The sequence below is a fragment of the Polyergus mexicanus genome, unplaced genomic scaffold (assembly GCF_030449975.1).
Source record: "Polyergus mexicanus isolate NDT 795.1 unplaced genomic scaffold, iyPolMexi1.0 SCAF_68, whole genome shotgun sequence".
In the NCBI taxonomy this organism is placed as follows: Eukaryota; Metazoa; Arthropoda; class Insecta; order Hymenoptera; family Formicidae; genus Polyergus; species Polyergus mexicanus.
Window position 1 is genome coordinate 28,536 of NW_027223388.1, and position 20,071 is coordinate 48,606.

General features: G+C 27.8%; 2 protein-coding genes across 6 annotated transcripts; both read right to left on the reverse strand.

Moving 5' to 3' along the window:
- Window positions 1-347: 347 nt before the first annotated feature.
- LOC138943994 (uncharacterized) lies at window positions 348-13,598 on the reverse strand. Of its 4 annotated transcripts, none has more exons than XM_070314884.1 (12): window positions 13,278-13,598; window positions 12,726-12,891; window positions 10,682-10,804; window positions 10,354-10,553; window positions 9,876-10,085; window positions 7,476-7,647; window positions 6,820-6,886; window positions 6,586-6,745; window positions 6,345-6,482; window positions 5,915-6,028; window positions 5,612-5,826; window positions 348-1,598 (listed from the first exon to the last, which is right to left on the reverse strand). In XM_070314884.1, exons 1-12 carry the CDS (start codon window positions 13,370-13,372, stop codon window positions 1,516-1,518), a joined length of 1,743 nt encoding a protein of 580 aa, XP_070170985.1. In that variant the 5' UTR covers window positions 13,373-13,598; the 3' UTR covers window positions 348-1,515. The 4 variants fall into 4 exon arrangements, with proteins under 4 accessions (XP_070170985.1, XP_070170983.1, XP_070170987.1 ...); XM_070314882.1 differs by having other exon boundaries at window positions 5,612-5,832; XM_070314886.1 differs by lacking the exon at window positions 10,682-10,804 and having other exon boundaries at window positions 5,612-5,832.
- A 2,598-nt stretch (window positions 13,599-16,196) lies between these two features.
- Meigo (Solute carrier family 35 member B1 homolog meigo) lies at window positions 16,197-17,554 on the reverse strand. Of its 2 annotated transcripts, XM_070314874.1 has the most exons (3): window positions 17,025-17,554; window positions 16,699-16,931; window positions 16,454-16,585 (listed from the first exon to the last, which is right to left on the reverse strand). In XM_070314874.1, exons 1-3 carry the CDS (start codon window positions 17,412-17,414, stop codon window positions 16,543-16,545), a joined length of 666 nt encoding a protein of 221 aa, XP_070170975.1. In that variant the 5' UTR covers window positions 17,415-17,554; the 3' UTR covers window positions 16,454-16,542. The 2 variants fall into 2 exon arrangements, with proteins under 2 accessions (XP_070170973.1, XP_070170975.1); XM_070314872.1 differs by having other exon boundaries at window positions 16,197-16,931.
- Between the last annotated feature and the right edge of the window lie 2,517 nt (window positions 17,555-20,071).

Genomic DNA, 20,071 nt, shown 5'->3' on the forward strand with positions numbered 1-20,071 from the left:
ATTTATTCTTTTTTTATATATATATTGCGAGCTTATAAAATATATTCTTAAATATATCATAATAAATATCCATATATTCAATGGAACTTTTTTCATATACATCTATGCTTCATGAAAATATATTGTAGTTTAATACTCTGTATTTCGTTTAATACTGTTTACATTCAAATTTTACTAAAAATTTTCTCTCAGTCTGAATATGACTTATTATATGTATATAGTTATAGTTTAAAAAAATGCATATGTACCATTAAGAAATTTATCAATATTAAAATATATATTATATATATATACATACATATATATATATATATGTATATATATTTAAAAAAATTGTCATACGGGAATTATTTTTCGAGTCTTTATATATTTATTATATTACATTATTTATTTTTCTTTGTTTATTATATTTCAATGTTTTATTTTAATAACTATATAATCAATATATATATATATATATATGAACTGTTATTAAATAAGAAAATAAATATTATTTATAAAATTTTGTATTTAAATATTGATAAATTTTTCGAACCAGTACATATAATCATTCTTATTTGTGTTATAAAATTATGATGAAAATATTATTTTAAGAAATAATAATATTGCAGAGTACACTATATGTTTTTCGCGCGCGCCTTCTCTCTCTCTCTCTCTCTCTCTCTCTCTCTCTCTCTGTTTTCTCAATGACTATATGTAAAGTTATTATCAATTATTATGTATTAGTGTAAATTCATAAAAATTAATAATAATTTCCGGTTTTGAAGTATTATTAATGCTAGAGTCATGATTAGACATCGGATTTTTTATGCAGAAATTTATTGTTGGAAAAAAACAATTACTATAACTAAAAGATTTAGGTTATTTATAATATGGATATTGATACTGCAACATATATACCAATATGCAATTTCTATGCAAAATATATTTAAAATAATATACAAGATATATATGTTCTTGTAAAAAAATGTCTATTATATTATATTATTAATGTTTACTTATGTTACTATGGGAATGTTATTCATCTCTGAAACTGAAATACATTTTAATGTAAATAGATCTTTAAGTGTTTCTTTATTATTATAGTCTTACGTTGATACAATTAATATAATTAATATAATTACTTTAAACATTTATATATTCATCAAAAAATTTAGATGTGAAAAATATTACAAAACATACAAAATGGATTATAATTCTTAAAATAAAATGCTATTTAAGAGTTATAATTTAAATCACAATAAATAACTAATATTTTCTCAAGACTGGAGATTGTAAATTTGTGACGTTCGTCTAAAAAAATCATCTTGTATGCAGAAAATGAACATTCCACGTCGCAAGATGTAATAGGGGCGTATTTGAATTTACTCCAGTAGCGGGATTTCAAGAGGCCCATCAACATTGTTGCCTTTTAAAATTTCATTTATTTTTGAAATAATGGTGAATCCAGGATTTTTTTTAAAGACTGAATCAAATTTAAAAATAACTTCTTTCCATATTTATCTGGCATTTTTTTCATATTTTGCATGGTGTATTAGTTATTAAATCTATGGATTCAGTTAAAGGCATACTTCTCATCTTTAACATTTTCATAATTTCTGGAAAATATTTAAAGTGAGTTTGAATATATACTTATATATAATACATATAAATCATTTTCAAGTTGTTCATTTTTTAATATTTCCTGAACTGTTTTTATTGATATTCCATCATTTGCATCAAATGATTGAATCACCTGTTTTTTTTTTTTTTTTTTTTTTTTTTAAATAAACATAATCGATGTATAAACAAAATATTATACATATTAATAAATTTTACTATAATTTTTAATAATAGAAGAAAAAATAAAATAAAATATTTCAACAGCAAATGTGTCAAATATCTAATAATGAGGGGGAATACTAATTTTAAAATATAAAATTCATAAACTTGTCTAAAATATATAAAATATATGAAAATATGCAAAAAATATGCAAATATGTACAAATATGCAAATATCCACAATATGCACAATTAAATATACATTTTTAGAATGTTTTTTCGATAAGACGAATTTCTATTTTGATCTTACTTTCCAATCTGCTTTCTAATAAAATATGCAATTACAAAAATCCGATGTCTAGTCATGATATATTAAATCTTACTAAGTTGTTAGATATTGATGTATCACATAAGTTTGTTGATGTATTGATGTATGGTTTCTCTCTTCTTTCAATAAAATTTTGGCAAAATATACCTATTGTATTTCTGATTAAATTTTTGTATGTATTATTCACATAGAGTTGAATGTGATAAAATTTACAACTATATTTCGTAGTATAAAATTTATATTACCAAAATATATTACAGTAATTTTTAAAAAAGTTGAATACAATATAAAAGTATACATAAAAAATATACATAAGAATGTAGAGCTAAAATACAAATATATTTTAAAATTTTATTTATTTATAAATTAAATATATTGTAGAAATAAAGTAGAAAATGAGCAGGTTTTACGTCATGACATACTAAAACAATGTTACAAGAATTTAATAGAACTTGCTGGGATAAAAAGAACAGCATTTGAACATTGATATAATATTTCTACAAAAAATGAACTAAACTAACATATAATAAATATGACACGATGTCATGGCGTGTTGACAGATTGTTGTTAGAAATTGAGCTTATTTGCAAGGATATTGTGACGATAGAAATGCGGCAGAAATCAAGCAAGCCTCAAATAATAATAGTAAAATACGATAGCAGAAATACAACATGATCTGTTAAAATAATAACAGAAATATGACGATATCATATAATTTTTTATCACGGGCACATATAAAGGTGCAGCTGAAAAACAAGCTAATGAGATTAGAATTATATCTGTTTCTATCAGTTTAATTAGCTGAAGAGAGAATTTATAATTCTAAGGAACGGTTTTTATTTAAATGGGTATTCTGTAAAACCGATCAAGATTAGTCAATCAAAATTATAAAATCCGTCATAAAAACGTAAAAAATAAATTTTTCTATAAAGATAAGTAAGAAAATTATAAATCAAAAGTGGGTGCTTACGAGCGACTATCTTTCTTTGCAAATTTTTCTTTCATTTAATCACATTTTATTTCGATTAGTTGCTATTTACTTGCATAACATCACAAAATACTTTTGTTATAAATATATACGCTGATTATATATTTTGTGTGACAGTGGGCATAATTTTTTGAATATAAAAATATAATGGACGCGCGTATTGCGAATCTAACTAATATCATACAGCATTTAAAATAGAAAAACAATATAAGCACATATAATAACATAAGCAGTAATTATTCTTTGCATTTAAAATGCAAAAAAATCGTCAAAAAAGATTCAATCTTCTATCTTATTTTATGAACAAAAAATAGTTGAAATGATTAGAACAGCCGATTCCTTTGTCCATTGTCATCAATTGTTTATGAGCTAATATTGCATTATTAATATATGTTTCTTCTTACTTTAAGGATCAAATATTTTTTAAAACATTAAAATTTTTTTACGCTGGTAAATTCAAATCTCGTAATATTTTTTAATCTTTTAATATTTCTTTGAAATTGTATATCAAAGTACTGGCAAAGTAGAAATACATTAATGAAATCTATGATCAATATCATAGATCATTTTTACACAAAATGATATAAAAAATGTACATATACTACACACGCGCGCAACACAAACATATACACATACATTATATTAGTAATAATGTGTGCTATAATAATTAATGTCTAATAGATGCACATTATACAATATTTACACATAAAGAATCAAAATCTTACATGCCATTACTTGCAAAGTTCTTATTTTTAATTGAAAATACGATATCCATATTAAGAGATTAGATATAAATGATTAGATACTTTATTATTGAGATATGAACTGTCGCATTTTATAAATTTCATGCCGTACAGACATTCATTTGACATTTAAACCTATAATTATAAGATGACTGTATTTATATATGAATTGTTTATTTTCCATATGGAAGAAATCATATCAATAATTTTGATAAAATTAAAATGCACTATGGTTTATGCGAATGTGTGTATCATTAATGTCTTTAAAAATTTCTTATTATTGTTAGCGTTTTAGAAAAATGAGCAATTTATATAATAAATATGAATTAAATTCAGAAAAAAAAAAATAAATAAATTGAATAAATTGTTTATTATGATTTTTTATAGCCACAATAAATATAATAAAAATATATGTTATGTATTTTGTATTAATGTATTATGTAAATATATATTATGTTAATTCACTAAGCTATAAATATATGTGAATTATTAATAAAACAAATCTTTATTAATTTTTAGAGAGCCACAAAGACATTATAACATCTTTGATTGTAAAAAAAAATGTTCTTTTAACTCATGCACAATTCAACATCTAACAATTTTTTAGATTGTTGATTAATTACACATATCTAAATTTGAAATTACAAGAATTAAAATAGCAGATCCAATATCGACGGTTATTAATTTTTTTATATATCACAGACATAAAAAAAATAGATTGAACATTAATGATGTAATCTGAAGAATATGTAGAAAAAAAAGAAAACAAACAATATGAATATGTGAAATGCTCGATCTATTCTTATTATGTCCATGGCATATGCATAATGATTTGCACTAAGTTTGGTATTATAGGTTTTTGGAATTGTTGGTTATAAGTCTTAGATTAAAATTATAAATTTAAAAATAGCGAATCTAAAATATTTAAATGCTAATATTTAAACCGTTATATTTTGAATTTGCTATTTTAAATTTGTAATTTTAATCTATAATTTATATTCAGTGAAAATATACAAATACCTAGAAACTTATAAATACCAAGTTTGATGCAGATCGATACATATATGTATAATAGAGTTTCCTTAAATTTGGTCACAATATTTTTGTACTTCTTTACATATATTTTCACGAACACTAATGTCGCGTTCTTTTCATGCCGCGTTTGTAGTAAATCTGTAGTAAGATAAAATAATATTTTTAAGGAAATATCTTTTAATGTTTTTCTTTTCCAAGAATTTTCTACTCCTTTTGCCCCTAGAGTCAAAATTAATGAAACTCTATTGTAAAATACAAAAATTATTTATTTGAGGTGATCACCATATAGGTGATCATTACTTTAAATTTTCCAATTTTGATTTTAAATTCATAATAAACTAAAAGTCTAAATATTGATTCGTACGCGATTCGCGAAAATCTGAAAAATTTCTATTTTGCACAGTATCACGAGACATTTTTAACATACTGCAATCAATATCATATTTTCTAATAACTTTTTTGATATATTAAACATATACATATATTGTTTTCTAAAAAAACAGAATTTTTATGATTTAAAAAAAATCTTACGCGTACGCGATTCTTTAATAGTTAAATTAGGAAAAAATTCTAAATCAATAATATAAAAATTAATAGATTATGATGTCTCAATGATGCAAATCGATAATTGTATATATGTATAATGATATCCCAAAAACGGGACAATTATACAATTGCCACTAAATTAAAATATATGTAACTATTTAATAGATGTAAAAATATTAAGAAAGAAACAATTGCACATATTTCATTTACCACGACTCTCTGTATTGGCTACATTTCTTTGTGAATAGATGGACCCTTGAGCCAATCCTCTTAATGGTCCTTTTCGCAATTCGGACTGCGGACCTTTAGCGAGGCAATTATTTGTAGAAAGTAAAGTCGGATCATGTCCTATCGCAAGTGATCTTGAAAATGGTTGTTTGGACAGCAAACTTGCATCTGGTCCCGACCATGGCGCATAATCTGGCCTAAAACTTTTATTTTTTTAATATCTATTAAGATATTTTACAAAATATAAATAATTATACTATATCTTAAATAATATTTTCAACATACAATAATAGGTCATTATTCGCTCCTTTTACTAAATCCAAATTCGATCCAATTGGTTTTATTAAATATGGGGATTTATATTCTTTGTCCTCTGTAGTACTAGTTCCACGTGAAACTCTAAGGAGACAAAAACATTATTAATAAAATATTATATGCAAGATATTTCATAACTTAAGATATGACCAAGAATGAAGTCATTAAATATTTCGATAATAAAGCCTTGTATAATATAAAAAAATTTTGTTTTATATTTTCAATTTAACTTTTCATCATAAAATCATTACTCTTCTGGATTATATCATCAGTTACGAATCATTTGTCAAAGTTAAAGCATAAAAATACGATTTCATAGAATTAATCAATAAAAAGAAATATGATATTTCTTTCAAGATAATAATATTTTAAATTATATAACCAAACAAATGTGCCTTACTTCGGTATCTCAGTCTTATTTTTGGACCGTTTCGACTTTTCAGTCTCTGCATCTTTATTTATTTTTTTAATTGGAGAAACAATCAATTTCATAGCTTCCATTACTGGCGGACTATCTTTTCGCTCATTACTTTTACTGCTGCAATATTTCATATAACCAGGATAAGGAAAAAAAACAACATAAATCTGTATATATTATCTATATACATAGCTTTGTATATTGTTGAAAAATAAAATATTACCTTTTGCTACCAGAAGTACAGAGCGGACGATTAGCTTCCTCTGCTACCACTATATCTAATATATGTATTGCTCTTTCTTCATCATAATCTACGCTATCCATGGCAAGTATTACCACTCGATCTGGTACCATTTTATATTTTTCCGTTAAACGCTTTCTCACTGTAATATATATTTTTCATATAATATGCTTATTAGTAAATAAAAAAAAGAAATGTGAACTGTAGAATACATACATATATTCTTTTCTTCTAAACTTTTTATGCGTGGAGGTGGTGTAGATGCAGTTTGCTTATTGTTTGTCTATAAAAACAAATTTCATTTTTTTGGTTATCATATCACCCTAATCACCTTAATTACCTTAATAATCTTAATTTCGACATATGTTGTCAAGATCATAATTCTGAGTAAATTTTAAAAAATCTTATTTTTTTTGTTTATTAAAAAATTAAAAAATTATAAATAAAAGTCTATGCAAAAAGTAAAGCTCGAATATACATTGACAATAAAAGATATTGGACATAGTTTATAAAGATATTATTACCTGTTTTACACACATACACACACACTTAGGCAAATACATAAGCCTTTACATAGATTGTTAAAAAATCTCAAAAAGTGATATAGGTAGTGTGTAATATAGATAGCAATATCCTTATAATTGTGGCTAATACTGAATTTTTCATTACAAGCTTACTCTTTTGCGTGATTTTTTATTCGTTAATAAACAACGAGCAATCGCTTTTAAAGATTACTCCGAGTCATGACTTTGATAATGTCAAGGTCGAAGTCATTGGAGCTAGCTCTGTTAATTAACATATTTATCTATTTTTCTCTATCAGAAAACAACAGTGTGGGGGATATACATTTTATATAATATAAAATTCATTACCTCTTCTTCTTCTTTCTTTTTTGCTACAGCCTTGGCAGGAAAAGTAGTATTTCGTTTTTCATACCCTAAATCAATTAGTTTTTCAGATGCCTTCTGCACGTTGTTATCGCTTTGTTCTAATATATCCAATAATATTGTTTCATCCACTTTTGGAAATATATTTTTCAGGTACCTGTACACATTTTTCACAAACACATATAAATGTTTAATTATGTTATTACTATATACATGACATACAAACATGGATACACATTGTATATATTATATATTTAATGTATTTTTTATAATATAATATTCAAATATTATAACTCATCATATTAAACCACAGTATATGATTTAATATAATCGTTTTTAAATATAATTTGTGTATATCATGGATTAGTAAATTAATAATACACACACACACACACACACACACACACAAAGAATTAATAATTAACTTTACTTGAAATGTGTTCAACTGATATCTAAAAATAAATATGTAATAAACATTTTCTTTATCATAATAAATGATGAACTATTCTATACATTCATCTTTATTTAAATTTTTTTAGGATATAACGTACATGTATATTATCATGCTTGAATTTTATCTCCTTTTAGAATAAATAAGTTTTTTTCTTGTTATATATATATATATATATATATATAAGATATTATGTATATGTCGAAATTTAAAAGAATAATTAAAATATTTTAGCAAAAAAGATAAATTAAGTTGTTAGCAAATTGGCATCAGTTATGTCTGCATTAGACTTGTGATCTGCTGATAGAATTTGATAGCAGATTGACGATAGAAACCGAGGATCTATTAACATTATCTAACATAATACATTATTATTTTATGTAAATGGCTAGTAGCTGCAGAGCTGCTCAGCTTCTGCCGCCGATTAGCCGACTTAATTGGCAATAACAGCTCCTGTATCAAATTGATAGCTTTTTTGCCGACAATTTGTAACAGGAACAAAATCTGCTCTCAACAGACTTGGCTATCTGGAAAAGTAATAAAGTTTGGCGCCATTTATTTCTCCAAAGAACATTGTATATAAAATAGTGTTTCACTTTAAATTTTAAATTTTGTATATGTAGTTGAATATCTCTAAAACTATCCATTTTTCTGAAAAAAATAAATATAAATATTATATATACAATTATATTTTTTCTTTATTCCGAAAAAAAGTGATCTTAAAATCTGGAAAGCATTTGTATAGATAGAATCGAATCAGACTAATTTACAGAATGCAATTGAAAGAGAGAAACCTCCTATAATTTTTATTATATATATATATATATATATATATATATATATATATATATATATATTTTTAGAAATGAATTAGTTTCAGCAATATACAGCTGTTATGATTTAAAATAAGACACTATGTATGTATATGTGTGTGTATGCGTGTATATATGTAAACACACATAATTCTATTTTATTATCATAAATGATATAATACATTAAACAGATGCATGCAAAAAGTCTTTTATTTCTTTTATACAAGATATCCTACTGTCTAAAAATACAACAAAATAAAATACTTAATTAAAAAAATAATATAAACTTTAATTTCAACAACAAACAAAAATGATATGTAAATAATATAAAACGTAAACCTAACCTAACCAACCTATTCTAAATAACAGAAACTTTGTTTAACATCAATATACTGCATGTATATAAATCAGGAGTATACAACTAAAAATTAAAATGAAATCAGTATAATAAATATCTAAAATTGTGTATTAATGATAAATAAAACAAAATTTTTTTGTATTTTTTCTTAAAAACAATAAGATAATGATAAAAAATTAAAATAGCGACATTAATAAGAATAAATTTATGTCTATTAAACTATTATTTAATATTAATATTTGCTACCGTGCATGACATAAATTATTGAAAAATCGGCTAATCTACTATATAAATGTTTGCATTTTCATTAATACCTAAAAATAATTCAAGGAAATCTATGATTTCATACATGCTATCGCTATATAATATTAATACAATGGAGTCTCGTAATAGCGCACTGTAAGGGGTTTTGAAACGCTATAACGAGTAGTTACCCTCACTTTCATGAAATTCAGGGCCGTGGCGGCCATGCGAGAATTGCACAAACAGATCCTTTCAAGCAGAAAGGATGTTGTGTGCTATTCCCAGGTGCACTATTATAAAGTTCCGTTGTAATATCATGTGTGTGTGTGTGTGCGCGGGCACGCGCAACACACACACACACACACACGTATGAAATATACTAGACGATAATATAACAATGCAAAAAAAAAATAATACTTTTTGTCTGATATATTTGTTTCAAATTATCACAAGATACGATATCAACATCTAGCATCCAGACTGGGTGGTGAGAAACTGAAACTATGAATATATAATTAAACCTAAGTTTCATTTTTGGGGAGTTAGGGGCTGGCCGAACTCCGCGAGGCGGACTCAATGTTAGTGCTGCATGTATAGCATGAGCTGGTAGACGCCATCTCGGGATTGTATAATTTGAATGCACTCCTACAGGTGTACATGGTCCTGGGGCGCAAAGAGGATTCTTTTCCACTTGGAGGGCACTCATGACCAAAGCTGCTCTGTTATGGTATCTGAAAGACATTGGCTGTCGACTTAGCACTAAATCTGTTATAGTGCTAATTAAGGGAAATAGTAGCTGAAGATTTGGATAAACAACCAATGTATGTGAAAAATTTACAATTTTGTCTACATATGGTAGTTTTATGTTAATATTAGTATTAATATTTCATATTTCCGTTCATACTAGTATTGATATTAATATTTATTATGAATATAAAAATGTAAAGTAAATTTTAGATGGAAAATTTTGCTAATAGATAATATGTAAAAGAAACTTACTTTTTCAATAAAAGACGAATATGTGTATCAGAAACTGTCGGAAATACAGCATTAATTTTTGCCACTTGTGATTCAGAGTCGGAGTTTTGAGTAAAGCTTGTGTCTGTATTTCTTAATGGAGTCGGAGATTCTAAAGTTAAATCGCCGAACCGAGTTGTCACTGCACTGGTAGATTTCAACGATAGTGGTGTTTTCAGCTCCTGCACATACACACAATTTAAACTGTATAACGATTGGAGAATGTTACAGATTGCAATCACTAATTACTGATAAATGCATGCATGATTTATGAGAATGAGAGGTGGGTCCAATATAAATATCTACTTACTTGTGCACTAGGAGGTAAAAATGCTAGTTGTGGATTATGATAAGGGGACGGTGTCGGATAAATTTGTGGAGCTCTATAACCACCTACATAACTTAAGTGCCCACCACTTCCACCTCCTCCAGTCTATTTATTTATGGTATATTTTGTGCGTTGCATCCAAATGCAGCGTGTGTATTACAAGAATACATACATTTAAAATGTGATAAGATATGTTATAATTTAAATGTGAGATAGGAGATTTTTGTACATATAAAAGAGACAACACAATTATATAGATGTAAATCAAGGATATAATAATGTTTCACATTAGAAATTCTATTCTTTTGAATAAGAATGTTATAATTTTTCATTATTATTTACCATACCATATTTCTATTTCATATGATTAATGCGCTTTCATGGTATAATAAAGTGATAAAATATATCACATATATATAAATGGATTGTATTTATTATAAAAACTAGAGAATGTTTTATATATATTTTTTCTCGAATAATTGTTAATAAATAACAATATTATACAAAAACATAATTTTATGTTAATTCACTAGATTTAATTTTTGAGACATTGTTTGAGTGATCATTAATGAAAAAACATCTATTGTAATGTGGATAACACAATATTTTTTAATTAATTCTAAATTTTGCAAAAATTAAACAGAAGTTTCTTAGCATAAAAACAGTAAAATTTGAGTATTGCATGTTGGCACAATGTTTCAACAGAAATTAAATCAAACCTGAACATAATATGATGTCATACTATAATGTGGGCCAATGGACTTAGGTATTCAAACTTAACAATAATATTGGATTAAAAAATGTCAACACTATTTGCGCAGTTATTTACTCTAGCTATGCTATTAATTATATTATTAATTTATAATGATTAATTTTAATTTCAACATTTTGGTATTAGGATTTTTATCTCCATTTGAGCTCAGAAATATTTCACTCAATTTATATTCGCAAGTTGCTGGACACTCTGTATATATCTTCATTCACATAGTAAGATTAATTCTGACTTTTACTTTTTCTATTATATAAGTTTTTATTTTCTCTCTTAAAGTTTCATAAAATATTATGTAACTTAATTAGATAACAAAAAACTATATATATATACGAACTATATATATATATATATATATATATATATATATATACGAACTATATATATATATATATATATATATATATATATATATATATATATATATATATATATACACGTATGTATGTATGTATATTAATATGTATATATATTTTAAAGAATCATTAAGAGTAGAGAGAGGGAGAGAGAGAGAGAGAGAGAGAGAGAGAGAGAGAGAGAGAGAGAGAGAGAAAATGAGATATTAAGATCCTATGTTCTCACTGCAGCCATATTTGAATTATAATGCTAAAAGCGAAAAATTTAGAATTTTATTCTTATAAAATTATAAAATATATCAAAATAAATAAGTTTCTTTTAATAAGACCATTCGTGTTTGATAATATGAATTAATAAACTGCAAAACTTTTTTTGATTCATGAATTAATAAATATAACTCTAAATTTTGATCAATTGTCATAAGATTTATTTTCAATGAAAATATATTGTACTAATCCATATTATCAAACACAGTGGTTATATTAAAAGAAACTTATTTATTTCTATGCATTTTGCAGAAATAAAACTCTAATTTCTTCCTTCTCACATCATAATTCAGTATAATGTCAATAAAGAACCAGAAATCTTAAAGAGAGCTTACACAGAAGCTTTCATGTAGCACTAATTCCAACGCTCTCTATTGATGTTTCTTTGCGTAGAAATCATGCCAAATAAATACAATATATTTGAAATATATAAAGTAATGATAAAAATAAATAACCTTAAAAGTTAATTACCTTAAATATTTTGTTATAAAAAATATGTATTAAAATTATTTGTTCTTTCTGGTACACAAAATTTATAATACATTTATAAAAAATAACAATAATAATAATAGCTGTAATAATAGTAACAGCCTTACGAGTAACACATTAATTCTCAATTTTGTTGTTAACTGACCTGCATAGGAATATCTTGAGAAGTAGTAGTAGCAGTAGTAGTAGTAGTAGTAGTAGCTAAACTCAAAGCCATTGAGTTTTGAGACTGTATATACTGAGAATACTGCCAGTACCTCACTCTTGGATCTTCCCATGTTGTAGTGCGATTAAAATGATTTATAAAATATCTAGAAAACAACAACGTATCAACTATATATTTAATTTTTTATATCAAGAAAAATATTATGTATATCGATTTTCGATAAATATTTTTAGATTAGCACCCTTATATCAAGGCAAAATCTCTTTGAACTCAAAACCAAATAAATTACTAGACAAAATATTATCTTCTTAAATGTGTGTTCTTTTATAAACAAATATATTAACAATTTATCTATCTCTTTTAGAAAATAATAATTTTAAAATTTCTGAAATATCTATACATGCTGTATCTTGCATTAGAAAAACATGGATTGTTGTATCATTACGAGATTTTGATTTTAAGATTTTTATACGAATTCTTTATTAATAAAAGAAATCATACACATATATATATATTATGTATTTTACGTACGGACGACCACTACGAATGTCATATCTGCATTCCCAACCGGGCGGTAATTGACTTCTGTCACTCTGCTCCGCCATCTTTCCTACGTGTTTTGACATATATAATTGCGGCGAGAATATTAAGTAGATTTTACTTTCCTTCCTAACGTTGGTTATGCGTCAACATTTACCCGATATTACGCGTTTGAGTGACGAAATAATTAATCAAATTAAACCGGACGAAGTTTATGACATGTTTAACTATGTTTGATTTGACGCTCCTGTAATTGCCACCAGATTAGCAATATAAGAACTAATTCACCAGTCATAAATAAATGAGACAGTATCATACGATACAGCGTATTGAAGTAAATCAAAACCGACGCATGCGCGTGCCATATGAAGCATAGATCAGATCATAGACATAGACCGTGGTCGGGAAGACGCTAGAAATGCTTCGAAGCGTTTGATTGACTAATCAGGACAAAAAGAGTAAAGCATTGCATTAACCAATCAGAATAAATAAATCTTAATGCAATGCTTCGAAGCATTTCTAGCGTCTTACCGACCGCAGCCATTTTTCTGCGCATTTTTCTGCGCAGACGCTTGACGCTGCTATGTAAAGGCATCTTTACACGACGAAGGCACGCGCAGGCGCAGAATCAGCGCACATAGTTGTATAATCGTAGTAGCCTAATAATTAACTATCAAACGTTGTAATTAGAATACCAATCACCACCAAACGATTGTCTTTCATTTAAGACCAATTTGAACAAAATTGGTTGATAAATAATATATTTGTTCGGCTAACTTTGCAGCTTCCAGTTAGCCATCCCCTCTACCTATCCGCATATGGTTTTTTTTACTTTTTGGATAAATTATGGACCATCAAACGTTATAAATATAGGATTTGTGACCACCTAAAGATTCTGCATCGAATAAGCTTTGATTTAATTGATTAGATTAAAAATTAAAAATGTCCGGCTAACTTTACACCAATATTTTAATTATTTAATAAAAAAAAAACGATTGACCACCAAACGTTTTAATTAGACTACCAATCATCACCAAACGACCACCAAACGATTAGATAAGTTTAATTATTAAAAAGTTAAAGTGGTCCGGTTAACTTTACGGAGCTGTACTCAGTAGCGGAATTTTCTAACACCTTTTGCGACAATTATCGTTGTCGTTAGCGACCGATAGCCTATGAGAGTTGCGCTTTCCACCAGGATTGTCTTTACCATTAGCTGTCATTAATTAACGATACCGAAAATTGTCGACAACAAGTTATTGAATCCCGCTACAGAGAGTTGATGGTGTATCTTAAAACGAAGTGAATTACAAAAGTGAATAAATTTACTAGAGTATCTACGATTTCATTTGTCGAAATCTAGTAAATCTGTTCACTTTAATATTCACTTAGTTTCAAAGATACACAATCAACTCCCAGATCCTAGAATTCTAATCTAGGGAGTCGATATCGTATATCTTTGAAACAAAGTGAAAATTACAAAACTGAACAGATTTACTAAATTTCGATAAATGAAATCGTAGATATTCTAATGAATTTACTCACTTTTGTAATTCACTTTGTTTTAAGATACACAATCAACCCTTTGTGTACCGATCATGTAACTTTTTCTCTAGGGCGGTAACGTAAAAAGTGAAAAGTATTAGCATTGAAATCAATGGCAAAATTTTTCACTTTTCCTAGGGGAAAAGTTACATAATCGATACCCAGGAAATCTATAATTTACGTCATGTGCACTATATATTTTTAGTACAGAGCAGTGAATATCGGAACACAGGTCTTCTTTAACTTTTAAGTAGGGACACACACTTTTGCACAAGCGCATAATCATAAGCATAAGGAAATTGATTGGTCCATTTCCTTATGCATAAAGAAATTGACCAATCAAATTCCTCATGCTTATGATTATGCGCCTATGCAAAAGTGTGTGTTCCTCGCTTAAGAAAATTGATTAGTTCATTATCATTTTAAGATACACAATTAACCCCCTAGTCTATAGACCACGTTCTTTTTAAAATCAATTGACGATGAAATTTGTAACGGCAACATTTTTTTATTTCAATATATGGCATACGGAGGTTTTATATATAGCGTTTTTAATTCATTTTCATATTTTTATATATTGTCGAGCTTATAATTATTTTTACATCTTTAAAATCTTTAAATTTATAATGTAGACAATTGCATGCGATTTAATTGTAACACTGAAGATGGTTAAAACTAATTTTTATTAATATATGAGTTATTAGCAAAGAGATCCAGCATAGTATATGAATCTTTAGCCCCCCCCCCCCCCCCACATCTGACTTATTTTACTATTTATTTTGAAAATGGGAAAAGCTCTGCAAATTTCATTCTTTTTAGTATTTAGTATAGAATATTTATAATTATGATATAATTTATATTAAAAATATAGTAATGCGCAGAACATAATGTTAATTCAATATATACAAGAAAAGAATCTTATATGATTTCTTGTTTCTGGTATTATAATACAATATGAAGAATTAAAAGCCTTAATACCAAATTATACAATTTATTAACTAATACAAATATCGTTTTCAATATTAGTGATTTTTAAATTTATATATAGAAAACTATTAATAGATAAGATAAAAAAAGAATTATTCAAAATATTACAAGCATATACATCTATTTTTCAGTATCCTTGATATTGGACATTAATTTTATATGCAATTGCAGAAAATTACTTATATTCTCACAAAACTCTTATAAAAATTCTTAACTCTTATAATAATTATTTTAATTGCTTATAAAAATGTAAATGGAGAAAAATAACAATTTAATATTTTTTATATTAATTAATATGTTACTGTGTCTGTATATATTTATACAGTTTAATATATATATATATATATATGTTCTGATATATATTACTTTTAGTACACACATACATATATATATGGTGTGTGTGTGTGTGTATATATATATATATAAATTTTATATATATATATATATATATGTTTTAGATACAAAAAATAACTTAAATGTTGGAAGTATATATTTAAATATTTAAACAATTGCGTAAGTAAATATTGAAATAATTATCACATTTTATCTTGCAATACTTTTCTTATCTTTACCATACATAGCATCTAAAAATAAACCTGAAAATACTATAAATGTACTTAACCATTGTCTAGGAGAAAGATTATTGCCAAAAATTAATATAGAGCCCAATACAGTGAAAAATTTCCTAGTAGTGGTTATAATCGAACATGGTAATGGACCAAACTCAGCTACTGTCAGAAATATGAAATATTGTCCAAATGCGCCAGCTATGGAAAATGTTGTTATATGCCATATAGTAAAGGGATATCGTTGTAGAAAATGAATAAACTCAAAGAGCTCTCCAGAAATAACAATCACTGTGCCACTAAAAATAACAGACCAGAGATTCATGTTAAGCATCATATGGCCCGATTTCGACTTGTATTCTGTTCTCATTCGTTCCTGCACTGCGCTTGTTAACCCATCCATTGTTAACGACAGTAGCAACAATAATTCTCCGACTGACAAATATGATTCTGACTGCTTCTTAGAAACACTGCCATCTTTATACATAAATAACGCAACTCCAATGACTATTAATAGAATAAATATGTACTTTCTAATTGGATATATCTGTAAAGAAAAACGTGACATTTAAAGACAGCGGAAAATGTGACATACATATAAATATGGAAGTTTGGTATATGAATTTTTTATCAAACTGACTTTTTTTCCTAACAGCACACTGAGTATCATTACAGGTATAGGCTTGCCAGCTTTGCCAATCACCTGGGTTGGATAACTGACAAATTGCAATGCCATGTTACTGCACACCATGGCGAGTAGATATGTTAGAGCTGACAGGACGTAATACAGCGTTGACGTAGCATCCTCGCCCTGTTTCATCACTGTCAGCAGAATAGTTTTAGCGAATACATAGTTCACCAAACACTGGACGAAAACCAATGCAAACATATACGTAAATTTCTCCCCATTCTCTCTGTCGCCGTATTGCCCGCGCGTGATTTTCTCTTGCAACATACCGAAATAGAAATAACACACAAATATACCGATCGCGCATATAAACAGCTTGGAATGCTTGTTGGTGACGGTCATTTTTATTTTATTTTTTTTACGGATGTAATATATAATTAATATCGTTTTGTTCGACCCATGTGTTATCGTCTTCGTTGATTTGACAACATTAAATTGTACGTGGCGGTGGCGGTTAACGGTAGGGCAAGCGGCAGGATAGGATAGGCTAGAATGTTTATATCACATAGCATATAAAATACATAGGGTGCAAACCCATGAAATGGCGGAACAAGATCAGAACCAATCGTGAACATAAAGTCTATCGCACAATGCAAAGGAACAGGCAATAGGAACAGGAAATAAAAAATATCCACCAATAGGAACAGGGAATAATATCTGTTCCCTGCTCCTATTGGTGGATAATTTCTATTTTCTGTTCCTATTGCCTGTACTTTTGTATTGTGCAATAGGCCTAAAGTTCGTATCAGACTACGCATTGAAAATTGAAAATTGAAGATTAAATATTGGAATTTGACTAATCAGAACAAAAGGGACTAAAATTTCTTTATCCTGATTGGTCAAATTTCAATCTTGAATTATGAATCTCAATCTTTAATATGTAGTCTGATACGGGCTTAACAAAAATTGCAGAACATACTTTGCGCATGCGCACTACAATTATAAGATAAACTTATTTTGCACATAATTAGAAAATTTGGTATATTTGTAAATCACAAACGATTTCCTGTCGATTACAGTTATCAATTATCATAAAAAATGTTTATTACTAAAAAATATCGGCTGACATCTAAACTAAAATTATTAATTACAAAAAACCTAATTTGTCACAAACGTTAAAAACAGACTCACAATTAATCACAAACGATTTGCAAACAAATTACACTCAAAAAAGTTAAAAATAATCATATTTAATAATTTCTGCCGGCTAGCTTCATGTAGATATATGGTATATGCAAAGCCTCCCTTTATAGTATATAGTATATAGGGTTCGTTCCCACTGAGCGCGTCTCGCGTCGCGTCATGCGTCGCGTTACAAGATAGCCAATCAGAACGTCTGTTTTATTGCATCATCTCCGACGCGACCTTCTTGCGCGACGCGTCGATTTGGTTCGTTTGGTTGCTCGACATTCTCGCGTTTGCCATTGTTGGTCACCATGTCCACCGACACAGAACTGACATTTGTAAGTGATATGATAATGATATGCAACAGCATAGTGCTTGGCATAGAAAATAATTGTTTTTCGGATTCTCATTCACTGTGGGCTTCCATAATTCTACAAATACAAATGACATAAAAATAAAAATAAACAACAGATTGACTTGCTGTGATATAATTAGTAATGGAGAAAAAGTAACTTTAAAAATTTTGATAATAACATAATTTCATACATACATACTATACTCACTCTGTTTCAATCGTATGTCTCCGATATTTAATACACTGTTTTAGGTCATATATACTGTTTTACAGAAAACAGATAATCAGATTTGTACTATATTTTAATTTAAAGGTTATGTTCACATTTATTGCAACCAATAACCTGGCGAACTAGTACATTCTGCGCATGCGTTGATTTGCCGCGACGCGTTCAGTGTGAATAACAAAAAACGCCATGTCTTGAACTGCCGTCGCGTCGCGTCGTGACGCGACGCGAGACGCGCTCAGTGGGAACGAGCCCGTATCTCCCTTTCTACAGGGGGCGCGCGTTTGTCTATCTCACATCATGCTCAATCCAGTCTATAGCGGGGAGCACACACTTTTGCATAAGCGCATAATCATAAACAGAAGGAAATTGATTGGTCAATTTTGTGCATAAGGAAATAGACCAATCAATTTTCTTATGCTTGTGATTATGCGCTTATGCAAAAGTGTATGCCCCTCCGCTTAAATATTTATGGTGCTTACATATAGTAGGGACAGTCTTTTGTTTTCAAATCAGCCGCGCAGATTTGCTTACGCATCGTAAACGGCCATTTTTAATGGACACGCCAATCCCGTTGAACATAAAGAACTTAGTATATCTCCATTATTGTGATTACATCTAGTGAAACATAATTTGCAAAATTATGTTACCGTCTTCCTGATTTTGCATTTTGTCCAATAACTGATTTTTATTCAAAAAAAATTTATTATAATTTGTAAAAATTAAAAAAAATGTACTAGTGACAAAGGTTTTCGATATTATTGATACGGTACTGCAACCTAAAGACATGGCGGACGACTGAAAGATCGGCTGAAAAAGATCCAAGGTGTCGACGCTGTGTGTCCCTACTGTATATAATATCCGTATTCATAGTCCTTCATTATTTTAAGGACGGAGGAAGCCTCCATGAAGGATTCCTTGAATCTGCAAGGCCACCTTGTTTCATAGATGGACCTCGAGTCTTCCTTTCAGAAGGAAGGAATATTTTAGGGATTTTTAGTGACCGACTGGAGGCAGCACCGTTTTATGCTGCCTGCAACTAATTTCATATAATACATATGAAAACTTTTTCGTATCTTCAAAAAATTCTACGGGATTTTCCCAATCGCGAATGTATCTTTTCGGAATCCGCCACAGAATCCGATTCTCTGGATTTTCGTCTTCAAATCCATCGTCAGAATCATTTAAACATTCATTGTCCATTATCCCTTTTTCCTTTATACACTTTCAGTTTGAAAGCGCGACAACAAATAACCACAAAACCACAAATGTAACGAAACTAACTTTTGGAGG